Source organism: Tetrao urogallus (genome assembly GCF_951394365.1).
Source record: "Tetrao urogallus genome assembly, chromosome: 2".
NCBI classification, from domain to species: Eukaryota; Metazoa; Chordata; class Aves; order Galliformes; family Phasianidae; genus Tetrao; species Tetrao urogallus.
In genome coordinates this window covers 76,828,467-76,842,127 of record NC_136814.1, presented here as the reverse complement: position 1 = coordinate 76,842,127, position 13,661 = coordinate 76,828,467, and the positions used below count along the sequence as shown (strand labels likewise).

Genomic DNA, 13,661 nt, shown 5'->3' with positions numbered 1-13,661 from the left:
AGTTACAGACAAAAAGAGTGAAAACCTATGTGATTATTTTCTTTTTTGCTGCTTTCCTTGTAATGCTGAGATATGAGCAGGACATGAACAATGTGAGAAGTAAAGTAATAACAAAGAGGGAAAAAAAATAAGAAATGCGGAATCTCAGTTCTGGAAGAGATAAGGTAAATGAGAGGAGTGAAGAAGAGAGAATATCTGATACTTTATATCGACTGTGTCATGAAGGTTGGAGATTAGTGGCTTCTCAGAGTTCCCTCTGCACCACGTAACTTGGTGCTGTGCTGCCTCTGACTGAAGTAATACTTTTTATAAAGTGTTCTTCTGAAAAAAAAATGAAGCTCAAGAGGATTAAGGATGGATTTGCATTGATCTTCAGAAGCAACTGCTAAGTAAAGGGACAAAAAAGAGGGAGCAAAAATCTGCTAGAATACTTATCTGATAAGCTTGACACAGTCATGACACTTCAAGTCTGATTTATAGCTGTCTCTAATTTGAGCACGTTGGAATGTGGTTTTCTTCACATTTACCTTATGGAGTGCTAAAGAGAGAAAGCGTACTGTGATGCTGTAATGTCATGAAAAGTACAGTGATAGTATTGGCTTCTCAATCCTAAACTACAGCAAATGAGGACAATCCAAATACAGCAGCAATAGATACAAAAACAAACAAAGAAAAACTGCTTACCTTTGGAAGGCCATGGGTGGGTAGGGATCTGCAGCAAGATACCTTCACCTCCACTGCCAACCCTTAAATGAGATCTGGGGGGGGGGGGGGGGGGGGGGGGGAGTCAATCCTGGTCCCACCCTTTCTGGTCACTGAGATTTGTTGCATGCACCTGAGCTCCCCTGGGTTGGCCCTGCCTTCCCACCAGATGCTCAATCACTGTATGAGGCCATGAGTTTAGCATTTCTGTTGCAAGTAACACTGTAGTTTGTAGTGTTGGGGGTTTTTGTAAGAACTTGGTTAAGAGTTGGCTTTCAGGTAGCTGCAAATACCAAGCAGTTGATCCCAAGGCTTCAATGTTTAGATGGCAACGAGCTCTTATGAAAGCTATTGATGAAGTTAGGAGATAGCATGCTGTTTTGGGCAGAGTGTTGCTTGAAGGGAGGAGTAGATAAAATATGAATGTAAGGATTTTGTGTCTTCATAAGGAGTTTTAAACTGATAATATATGACAGAAGGTTAAAAAGTATGTATGTGATTTGGATCTATGTTGTACAACATATTTATTACATGAAATAATACAAATTTAATTTTTAGTCATCTTGAACTCATTCAAAACCTTGAACTTTACCTAATAGAATTAAAAAATATGGTTTTATATCCCTCAGCTGTAGAACCACCAGAAATCAGAATATCACTTTTTATTTCTGCTAGTGTTTCTGCTCTGTTATTTCATAGACATTTTTAATTTCAAACATTGCCACAATTTTGCCGTGCTGCTGCTTGCAGAATTGGTGCCAATGAGGCTGGCTCTTCTTTCACGGTGAAAGATCTCACTGAAACTGTTGTTTTCAGCATGATTTCTATTTATCGTACCTGGTAGGCAGTCTTGTGAATGCAGTTTCTTTATTGTTATTGCTAATTCATGGTGGTTGTTTCATCTGCGGATAAAAACAACATGCAATTTTCTTTGTGCATTCCTTTAATCGAGACAGAGGAGAGCAGCATTTGTTGGATGTGAAGTCTTTTTCTGAAGTTTAATAACAGGAAGTTCCCAAATGGCTTCAGTTAAAAGGGACTCAAAAGTCTCCTTTCATAGAAATGCTAGAACTGAATTTCTCATTATAGATTGTAAGTGCTCGAGACTGAAGTAGTATTAAAAGTGTGTGTGTGTGTGTGTGGTGTGTGTGTGGGGGGGGAGAGAGAGAGAGAGAGGGGAAAAAAAATAAAAATAGTGATTGGAATTTCATGAAATACTTTCATAGGACATAAATTATTTACGAGGTGCTGTTTCACAAAATAGAACATCTTAATTGCCTCATGTAAATAACGTGGCATTAAAATATACAGGGAAAATTTCAAAAGCCTCTGATTACAGGGCACTCCTAGGCTTATATTTTTGGTGTGTGTGAATGATAATTAAAAATACTAAGTAGGGTGGTATTTCTGAATTGGAATATGAGCGTTGTAGATGGGTTGAGGCATGAAAGTACTTCAGAATAATGTGTGTCCTAATGTGTGTGCTTCAGTCTTCTACTTGGAAGTAATTCTAAAATAAATAAAATGGTGTTCTCTGTTTTCAGAAGGGCTGAGTTGTGGCAGAGTGGTGGTTTTTTGGTTTTTTGTAGGTATTCTTTCTGTTTTGTTTGGTTTTCCTTCTGCTGATGTACTCAGGGGTGGGGAAAAATAAAATAAGAATCCTCTTGTATTGTTTAGAATAAACAGCTTTTGGGGCGAGGGGCAAGGCATTAATTTTCCAAATGTCTCTTATTTTTTACGAAGATTTGGTTCCAAGTGCACTCTTTAGGATATGTTTTAAATATTTGTGGGCAGTATGTATGCTTTTTTGTAGGATTTGCTGTAAATAGCCTAACTTCAGTTTGATATTTCTGTCATGCCTTTCATGAGGAAAATGTCTTGTTCTCTGAACAAAATTGTTTTAGTAACGTGTCTGTGTTTTGATTTGCTTATGTGTTTTGAATAGGTAATGATTGTACATGAATTACAAGCTGGTCTCTAGTGGGACTGTGGGAGGATGAACACAGAAGAGCTGGAGCTACTGACAGATTCCAAGTACAGAAACTATGTAGCAGCAGTTGACAAAGCACTGAAGAACTTTGAATATTCCAGTGAATGGGCAGATTTAATATCAGCACTTGGAAAGCTGAACAAGGTATGGCCATTGGGTGTCCTTGGGAAAAAAAAAGAAAATCAGGAATTGACAAGGAGTGTATAATAGGGTAATATTTTGAAAGATAGAAGCCTGTTTAAATATAAATATTTTAATATTCTGAGTTACAGAATTTGTAAACCATTTGTTGACCAGAGAATGCTATTCTGATTCATGCCAATAGTATGTTCAACGTGTACTATCAGTGTGGTCTTTAATAGCTATTTAGGTGTTCAGGTTCTGAAAGATCTTGTTCTGATCAGTCTGTTCAGGAGTTTCTAGGCATCTTCAGTCAGGGTTATGAAGTTCCCTTTACATGTGCACTTTTTACCAATGTGAAGCTGTACAGAATTTGGAACAGAAAAATACAGATCTGAAGCAATTATATATTGTGCTTTTAATCCTGTGGAAAATCAAGATCAACAATACTGTTGGCAGCGTCAGTGAGATAGTTCCTTTGTATAAACTCTGCCTTTCATAGAGAAAGCTATGATATTTGGAACAAAAAATAAAAGGACAGAAATATGAATCTGTCTTGAAGTGTTCATGCAGTTTTAGACAGCGGTAAACTTATGTGTTGCCTTGCTTTATGGCAGTTTTGAACCTTTCTGTTGTGAGTTTTTTGGGGGGGATAATTTTAGTACTTCTCTCTGAGCTACTGGCAGTGTATTTGATGAATGTAAACTGTTGTTTTTATCCTGAACTGCCACAGCATGATTGTGGCCGAAAAGGCCTGGAAAAATTAAGCAAATAAGCTGTAAGTGTGGAGCCTGTTGCAAGTGAAGTTTTAAATGCCTTGGTTGTAGCAAATGTCTTGTACAAGTGGGAGGCATTGCAAAGAAAAAGCTTCAAAGTACATCTTGAAAGATTGGTTTGCTGTGTATTGTGACTTAGTGGCCATGTTTGGGAACTAATTTGGAAAATATGCATATGATGTTTAACTTACCTGTTTTGTTCTGTTTTTCTTAATGTACTGATTTGTTTATCAGGTACTACAGAACAATGCAAAGTACCAGGTAGTTCCTAAAAAGCTGACTATAGGAAAGCGCTTAGCACAATGCCTTCATCCAGCTTTGCCAGGTGGAGTTCATCGGAAGGCTCTTGAAACGTATGAAATCATCTTCAAAATCATTGGGCCCAAACGTTTGGCCAAAGATCTTTTCCTCTACAGGTATTTCAGTTTAAGGAACTCTGTTCCAAATGTGTCATTGAAATTCTCTTCTGCATTTTATGTTAATAGTACTGCTTTGTTATATGGCAAGAATCAAGCAATTTCTTCTTCTCAAGTTGCTGATGTTTGTGTAATACTGTTCTTCTGAATACTGTATATCAGAAGACATACAGGTTGCCTAAATTTTCCTGGGAACAAGCTCTATTTTGCTAAGAAACCTGGAATTTATTTTTTCTTCACTGAAGTAAACAAAGCTGTGCAAATATATTCAGCAATTGAAGTATTAAAACTTATTTCAATGTATTTACTTTTTTTCCATTACTTGAGTGTAGCTTATTATGAGAAATTTACTCTTCCGAGCAATCAAAGCAGTGGTACAGGAAGACTGCTTCTTTTGCTAGAATGCTGGGCAAGTACCAAACATCTTACTGTCAGTCTCTAGGACTGAAGATAACGAAGGTGAAAGAACCTTGAAAAGAAAGTGTTGTGAAAACATTCTGATTCCCAAACTTCCAGCAGTTTCTGTCAGATGAAAAGCAGGATGTCAGCTAGTTATATGCAAGAAATCAATATATGTGTGCACACACGGAGTCACATGTGGATTTTAATTTTCAGCTATCCCTAAAGATTGAAATTTCATCAATTTGAGAATCTGTAGAATTAAAACAGAATTCTGGTGAGGTAGCAGAAGTGTATACTAATGTTTGGAAACAAATTGTATACTTCACATTCAGCTATTCTGTCTTGCATGGGCAATATGCTCACAAATAGTTGCTTTTTTTTTTGGAAGGAAGAATCTCAGTTCTATGTTGGTTGGTGTTTTTTGATTTTTTTTTTGAACTTGTAGCTCAATATTTTTTTTTTGTTTGTGCTTTGATTTCAGTAGCTGCAGTATCTCAGTAACAACAAGTTCTAGGACAGAGAAAAATGCTACCTTGTGTAATGTAACTAAGAGCCATTGTTGCTGATGCTTGGGGGGAGACTAAGACATTTACATTATTGCATTATCAAAGATTCCAGTATTTTTCATGTAAGCAGAATGACAGTGTCTAAGGATCTTGAAGGATGAGTAGTAGCCTTACAAAGGAAGACTGTGCAATAGTGTTTTAATTGAACAAAAAGGCCTTTTCTGTTGGAAAAACAAACCAGTTGAGAATCATAAGGCAGCATTTCCTATAGATAAAGGCAAAAATAAATTACACAATTCTGCAATTTGCAAAGACTTTCATTTTTCTGTAACATATAAAATTTGTATCCAAAATCCAGAGTGATTTTTAATAGTAGATCTTCAGGAATATCTTTTATGACACGTAGAGAAGAGGATGAATGAGCAGTTTGAAGAGGAATTAAAAAAAAAAAAGCTTGAGACAAGGGTCTTCAGTCTCTTAACATCAGTCTTCAATGATTTTGAAGATTGCATTTATATGCACACATCTTTGATTACTGATGTTGTTTGTAATCATCTGTTATATTTAGTACCAATAGCAAAAATGTTTTTAGTATCTAGAAAGCTCTCCTTTATTTAGCTGATTATATTTGTAGCTTTCATTAACTTTGATTTTTCAAGTTAAACTCAAAAACTTTTTTTTTCCTTTAAGTATTTCATTGTAAACAGTTTATCTGTCTCACTTGTGCAATTTCCAAATATATATATATGTATATAGAAATTTTTCCCCACAGTTCTGGGCTATTTCCACTCCTTGCCAATGCCGCTATGTCTGTCAAGCCAACGTTGCTGAGTCTGTATGAGATTTACTACCTCCCTCTGGGGAAAACATTGAAACCAGGTCTGCAAGGACTGTTAACTGGAATTCTGCCTGGTTTAGAGGAGGGGTCAGAATACTATGAAAGGTAAGAATGGATATGCTAATAAAGCAGTATGACTGATTATTTTTCTTGCAACTTTTCATTACATATTTGTAGATTTTATTTTTTTTTTTAAGAGATGACATTTAGTTTCATTCAGTCATATTAATTGCAACTGAGCATTACGATGGAAGATGCCTAACATTACTTATGATAGATTAACTGTTAATTGTTCCTGATGTTGAAAGAGAATTGACATTAAGTAGACTTAGTGTTATAATTCAGTTCTGGAGATGTATAGCATGTTAGGAACTAGAGAAGCAGTCTAGAGTCTAGAAGCACTTGTTTACTGTGTGGGTGATGGATTGTTGGCTCAGAGAGCCCAGAGGCTGTGGAGTCTCTTCCTTGTTGCTCTTCAGAAGTTGTCTTGATGTGTTCCTTTGCACCCTGCTCTGGGTATCCTTGCTTGGACATTGCCTGGACCACATGTTCACAGGACCCTTTCAGCCTTAGCCGTCCTGGGATTCTGTGAACTTACTGCTTGTTTCTTTCCACTGAAGTTATATTTGCTGTAGTCATAGTACAAAATATGTAACTGAATTCAGGACGCAGCCCAAGCTTCTGTTGTTAAGATTTATTCTTTACCATATCTAAAGTATCATTAAAACACCTACATTAGAGTCAGACAGCAATGATCCACATGTCTGCATAGGTTATTAGTATATTTTGAGCACAGTGGCCTGGGAGGTAATAATTCTTACTTTAAGTGGGCTTAGGCTTTCTGGGTATCTTAACCATAATGTCTGGTACACTGGGATCCTAACAAAGCAAAGGATGAGTTGCACTCCAAGTCATTGTGTTGGTGGAATTGTTAATGTGCTTACATATTCTGGGTATTTCCAAGAATGTTGCTTGGAGCTCCAGAAGCTGGGGTATTTCAACTTGTACATGAAGCACAATCGTAACAGTACCTCTTTCCTGTAGATACAGTGTAGTTGGTATACCTATTTTAGTGGGTAAGGGGCTACTTCTTTGCTACGTAGTTTCCATTACTCTCCGATGGGGGGGGTGGGGGGCAGTTTGCTTGCCTCCCAGGTCTGTCATAGTTGTGTGAAGGTGCCACAGGAGATGGCAGAAATGAAGGTAATGGAAGGGATTGCTCTTGCTCAAATGGTTGTTATGCACTACTGCCAGAAGTGCTTGGTGCAAGGAAGGAGGGAACAAAAAGCTGCATCCTTAAGTAGATGTGCTCTCCTGTTCTGTGTTTAGCAACAGTTGCCTTAAGTAGCAGATGAAAAACCTGTTTGAACACGAGGAATAGTTAGACTTTCTGTAGGCAAGCAGAAGCATTTTGTAAGCCCGGCTGGCTTGCTAGGTTAGATCATTGTGTCCAGGTTGCATTCAGTGGTTCAGAACATGATCAGCCACCCAAAATACAGTGTTAGTCTTCTTGTAAGACTTGATTATTTATTTATTAGAGTTGGGGATAGTGGCAAGGACTGTGATGCATGACCTAATTCAGCTGATGACTTTATTTTGTAGAACAAACACTCTGTTGGAGAAGGTTGCCTCAGCTGTGGATCAGTCGGCGTTCTATAGTGCTCTCTGGGGTAGTCTTCTCACAAGCCCTGCGGTTCGCTTGCCTGGAATCACTTACGTTCTCTCCCATTTGAATAGGAAGCTTTCAATGGAAGATCAACTCTATATAATTGGCAGTGATATTGAATTAATGGTAATGTTTTATTGACACCACTAACATCGGTGTTAGGCTTGGTTATGTAATAACATACTTCCAGAGTGGCTTAAATGTCTTCTGTATCTTTGAATATAGCCTTTGAAAATAATAAATTAAAAAAAAAAAAAAAGTGCATTTATTTGTTCTGCCTCCAATTGAAGTGATGTTTCGGGGGTATGATAAATGTTGCAAAGCTGAATTAATGTTTCAGAACTGCTTAGGTTTTGTGTAAAGCTGTCCATGCGTTACTCATCAGTTAAAAATGTGGGTTTTTTTTGTATTTTTGAAGAATGTATAGTGTTGTTTTGTCCTTTAATATACTGCTGCTTTAGAGCAAAAATTTAGTGCTTATATAGTTCATGGAATCTATTGATTGTGTTTCCTCTGGCCAGCCTGGTCTAGTTGTTAGTGACCCTGCACATAGCAGGGGGGTTGAAACTAGATGATCATGATGGTCCTTTTCTACCCAGGCCATTCTATGATTCAGTGATAAAATAACTATTTCTGTTTTTATCTTGTGTAATTATTCAAAATTATTTAAAAATAGCTATGTTATACATATCACTGTATTTATAAGTGACTATTTTTATTTTATGAATGTTCAGTTACATCTACTTGCAACAATTCTGTTACTTCAGGTGGAAGCAGTAAGCACATCAGTGCAGGATACCAGTGTTCTAGTACAACGGAGCACGCTGGACCTTATCCTTTTTTGTTTTCCTTTCCATATGAGCCAGGTAGGCTATTAATATAAGAGATACTAATTAGCAGACTCCTAAGTGTACTCTACTGCTTAATTATTAGCAGCATTTAGAAATATTTATTAACGATTTATTCCATGATTGAATAGATTCATGTGTAAGAGTTGCTCTGATAGATTTGGTTATTCTCACGTCATGATCTTGGCCCTTGTTCTTTCTAACTTTATGCATTATCTTTTAACTTTTGTGTCCACAAACCCAATGTCGTGTTAATCAAGAGCTTTTAGTTTGTCCTAATTTCGTCTGCAAACAAGTTACCTGTTCATGTTCTGTTTTCAGTTCTTAAGTGTTGAAAAGCAGTTAAAGTTGATCTTTTTAGAATAAGTGCTTCAGAACATGAGAGAATTAAAGATGAATTTTTATTGATATAAGGTCTCTTCTTCATTTTTTTTTCAATTATTATTTTTTAATATATGCACATGAAATTGATTCATACTTTCTCAGAAATGATGGGAATTTCTTACTTTGCTGTAAAAAGAGCTGTGTTCTTGCTTTATGGAACTGTTCGCATTATCAGTTGCTACATGAGTATGTTGTGTGTCTGTTTAGATACTAGGATGCTTATTTCTGATTTTAATATTAAGATTTACAAAAGCCTTCAAAAACAACAATGGGGAGACTAAAGAATTTTAAATAGCTTTTTAATTTTTTAACTAGATGTTAGTGTAATTTGCTTCATAGGATTTTTTACAAGGTATTTTCATTAATTAGAAAAAAATGAGTTGTTAATGAAGTCAAGTATTTTTGCTGTTCATAAAGGGTGCATGCTATTACTAAGAGTCTATTCAAATAATAACTGCATACTGGAACATTAAATTAACTGGTTTTGTATATGCTAAGCTGCCAGATTAGAAAAAGTGTTACTTTTCATAATTAAATTGAGTCATGTTTCCAACTTCTTCAGGCAACGCGTCCCGACATGATCAGAATTTTGTCAGCAGCCCTACATGTGGTACTGCGCAGGGATATGTCACTCAACCGAAGGCTTTATGCATGGCTGCTGGGTAGGTTTGTTTTATTAGGTAATTTGTTTTATTTTTGACTGAAAGTTGGAGAAAAATCATTTGTCCATTGGCTGCATTTTGTGTTACGGAGAAAATGATTATTGGAAAAGGGAAATATCTTTTGTATTGTTAGGAAGAAAAGCAGCATCCTTCTCTGTTGGCATAACAAATGAAGAATGTCATTCTGGAACTGCTTCCTGTTACATAAATTATTTGTGCATTTTCTTGTAGCAGTGGTTATATGGGAAGAAATTCCAGTGTAATAGGCCTGCATAAGCGGACATTGAAAGGCAAGTTTTGTCTCCCTAAGATCTTACAATGGAAGAATTGATAACAGGCATTACAGCATCGGACAGTTGGAGCATAGTAGGAAAGAGAGGGGATGAAAGTAAAACAGTGTCAAAATGTGTTGATAATATATTGATGGAGGACTAAATATGCAAACCTTAGCTTCAGGCTTTGTTAAATATTTGTGTGGTTGAATTAACAAATCACCAATCACTTTAATTGGTCTTCAAGGTGCTAATACAGAACTTCAACCCCTTTCTGGGAGTGCAAATGGACTGATGACATGACAGACACTTTCACTTCTATCAAATGATAGATTACTAATGTAATACGTGTTTATTCTTTTCTATGAAAGCAGATGATAGTCAAAAAAGAGTGATAGAGAAGAAGAGATGTTTGGAAGATTTCAGTAATTGCTTTGGGTAATATTTAGAAAACGAGAAAACTTTTTTTAAAAAAATTACTTTTATTCAGTCTTGTTTTGAGAAAATGAAATTGGTGGTTGCATGCAGCTGGCCTATTTTTCCTTATGATCACTGTCAGAGCACTTAAATATGGAAGTCAGCACCTCTGACATGTAAGTTCTTGAAACTGTCATAGAATCTGGAGACTGAGTGGAGGAAAACTGGAGGGAAAACTGTTTCATGTTCTGCTTTTACCTTTTTTGTTTAGCTTTCCAGCTCACCAGCCAATACTTATGAGCTTCTCAGGCTATCCAGAGCCCTTCCCAGCAACTGTTGTATATTTCCCAGCTGGTAGATATGACATGAAAGGCAGGTGGCTTGTGGGTAAATAGTCGGAGAACATGAAAGAGAGAACTGAAAGTAGTAAGGGAGGGATGAGATCAGCAAAATTTTGTATATGGGAATTAGTTTTGTTGCAGAAGAAGTTGCAGGGATTTAATGGATTAACATGAAAAAAAAATCTTTCTGTATTTCTTTAGTTTTGCTGTTTATAGAACTAAATAGATTGTTTATTTTTAATACTGTGTTTCAAATTCACATAACTTATTGCCAAATGGATACCACTAGGTATACTAACTTCAGCTAAAATCTTTATTAATGCCTTAATAACTTCTGAAGTCTGTGACTTGCAAAGTGTTCATCTTCTGAAGAATGACAGTGAAATGCACAATCATGCATTCAGATACCTACATTATCCAACTTAGAGAACAGTAATTCCCAAATTAAGCACTGTACCAACATTTCAGCTAAGTTTGGGGGATTAGATGTATCATCTACTGTCATTGAAGAAGATAATTCATGCTTTTTTAAAAATCAGTGTTTTTTCAGTTGTGTAAGTTTCTACAGCTATCTCCACAGAAAAATGCTGAAACTTCAGAAAAAGGTTTCAAAATGAATTTTTCTGGTCCTGTTTTATGAATTGCTGGTACCTCCATTTTGTGTATCTTTAGAGAGAGTAAATGACAATATGGCTATGCTTGTTTTTTTTTTTGATGTTGTGCTCCTTTTTGTGTGTGCATAAAGGAGTTGGTTATATTTGAGGACTCTCTTAACTCTTATATTCTGCATGAGATTATTTAATTCTGGTGTTGGCTATTTGTCCTTATTGTTTTATAGCTGGAGATGTCTTATGTCTCTAGGTGTAAATATGACATTCTGTCTCTTTGAACCCATGCTAGCTTAACCATTGATAACAATGGTTGTTTTAAGTTGGAATTAATCTTCTTAGGCTTTCCTTCCTTGTTTTTGGTGGTTTTTTTTTTGGGGGGGGGTTAATTCTGAACAAGAACTGAGGAATGGAGTAAATATTCACTTGGTTCTTCTGAAAAAAGAAAAAATAATAAAATAAATTGGTAAAATTTAGAAACCTTTCAAAGCGAAAGTTTATCTTCTTTTAAATTTATAATAATAAAGTTGCTTTTTTGGAATATGAATGATCAGTAGATGACTAATATTCTCTCTGTATAGGTATTTTAGTCATATCAGAGTGTTTTTAGTGATTATCTATTTATATTTAAAATACCAAATTCTGTGTTCTCTTATTATTAATACTGATATATTCTTATGAGACATAGTCTTAGAGTGTTTTCCTAAAACTATGCAGGCTTTGGACACTTATTTTGTGTGATAAGTAATTTGATTGGTGGTGTTGTGTGAAGCTAAATTCTGTAACTTGTGTGCAAACTGCTTGTATGGAAGTATCAATTAGTTCCTATATTAAACTCTTTTAAATCATCTCTCTCTTGCCAACATTACTTGGACATCACCTTGGTAAGTTATCAGTGCTAGTGTGTTGATTTGTAGTTTAAAGAAATTGACAAAATATTCTATTAAGAGACAAGTATTTATTGCCTTGTTTTCTGTTTCCTTTAAGGTTTTGATAACAATGGTGCCCTTATAGGACCCAGAAGTACAAGGCACAGCAATCCCGAGGAGCATGCTACTTATTATTTCAACACCTTCTCTAAGGAAATGTTAGTCCAGGTAGGCATACAGTATTTTATCGTAGCACATAGAAGTAGATAATGATCAAAGTTACTATTTTTGTCTTTTGAGTTGACGTTTCAATTTCTGTCTTACTGTGGTATTTTGTCCTCCTCTTCTGAAACCATCTCAATGAAACACGTAATAAATATAAGGTAATGTCATTCTTTAAAATGATGGTATGATCAGGACAAATATTAGATTCTTGCCTGTCCTATTCTTCCATGAAAGCAGCACACATGAAAGATATTTGATTATAAGCCCAACACATAACAAGACAGAACTGGGGAGTTATTTTCACTGATGTAGATTCAGAAAATTCCTATATTTTGGGAATCATAAAATTTTGATTAGGTAAACATTCCTCAGAAGGCCTGGGCATAAATGATCTTCTTTCCCTCTAGGCAAGGAGAAGGTTCTTGTGGCTGTCCATTGATATCCATTGATAGCTAGGAATAGTTGACTGTCATGCTGTTTGACCCTTAAAACCTTGCTAAATGTGCTGAGTTTACCAGGTCTCAAGGACTGGTGTTACTTCTCTCACAGTAATTGGAGGATACAGATGTCTTTCAAGATGCTGTGCCTGATCTTTAAATCAGGTAGAAGTTTTCTTATTAAGGCAAATTGTTACAGTTGGAATTTTTCTGATAGTAAGAATTGCAGTACTATGTATAGGAATTACAATGAGGATTTCAATCTGATTTGCTGACAAAAGCATATTTAGCTCTCAACAACTTAAAGGTGAAATCCAGTGGAGAATGAGCACTTCCAGTTTAAAATGAAGTTAATGAGATCTGCTGTTTTACTGATGAGAAAGTGACCTGAATTCTAATGAAGCAAGGACATTGCTGGCCCTCTCTCATCTTTTTCTTGTCATCTTTCTGCCTCCTGTGGCAGATAATTCAGAAATTCTTCACAATTTTCTTTCTATACAAAATCTGGTAGGCTTTTAGCATCTTTTTGGCACTTGTTAGAAAGTTCTGATTGTCCTTCTAAATCTGTATGTGTGTCTTAGTGTCGTAAAAGCTTTCCTGTCTGAAAAAACTACAAGCAGTGTAGAGTTGATGTAGATCTTTAAGCAGGCCTTACTGTTACACTAGATTGGGAAGTGACAATTTTTGGCAATGATCATTGTCTTATATTTTTTGCTTTAAATCGTTTTCATGACATCAAAAGCAATTGTTTGGTCTACATAATATGAATTACATATGCCTTGTAAAAACCATTTGCTGTCTTTGAGAAGATTTCAAAAACATTATTCTTTTTTGCTGCCTTCTCTATATGTCTTCTTATTCATTTATTCCTCCCATCTTATTCACTGAGATAATGTAATGAGAATTCTGACCTTCCAAAGGCACATTGCAGTACAAAAGATTTCTCTTTCAAGATATTGGCTTATACCACCTGATTTATAGTGGATATAAAAGCTGAATCTGTTTTCCTGCCTCATTTCCTCTCTTCCTTCTTTCTCTTCTTCAGAAGCTGTAAAATAAATAAATAAATAAATGAAAAAAAGAATGTCAGCAACAGAGAAAACTGAACTGAGTCTGTAGCAGTTTAGTTGGGCTATTTTTAGTTCTACAGCTTGTACTCTAAACTGCTTCAGTGCAGAAACT

The 13,661-nt window shown here is 35.8% G+C and overlaps 1 protein-coding gene across 5 annotated transcripts in view; it reads left to right on the top strand.

Annotated features, from left to right (window-relative positions):
- Window positions 1-2,698: 2,698 nt before the first annotated feature.
- Window positions 2,699-13,661, top strand: part of DOP1A (DOP1 leucine zipper like protein A) — a gene marked incomplete at both ends in the record, with an annotated part of 50,342 nt that continues 39,379 nt past the window's right edge. For 2 of the 5 annotated variants that reach the window (XM_079549904.1, XM_079549902.1), the window contains 7 exons: window positions 2,699-2,836; window positions 3,823-4,004; window positions 5,685-5,855; window positions 7,353-7,542; window positions 8,184-8,282; window positions 9,211-9,310; window positions 11,963-12,045. In XM_079549904.1, coding sequence (XP_079406030.1) covers window positions 2,699-2,836; window positions 3,823-4,004; window positions 5,685-5,855; window positions 7,353-7,542; window positions 8,184-8,282; window positions 9,211-9,310; window positions 11,963-12,045 — 963 coding nt within the window. Of the gene's footprint in view, window positions 2,837-3,822; window positions 4,005-5,684; window positions 5,856-7,352; window positions 7,543-8,183; window positions 8,283-9,210; window positions 9,311-11,935; window positions 12,046-13,661 lie in introns of those variants that run through there. The other 3 variants (XM_079549905.1, XM_079549903.1, XM_079549906.1) reach the window with 2 other exon arrangements.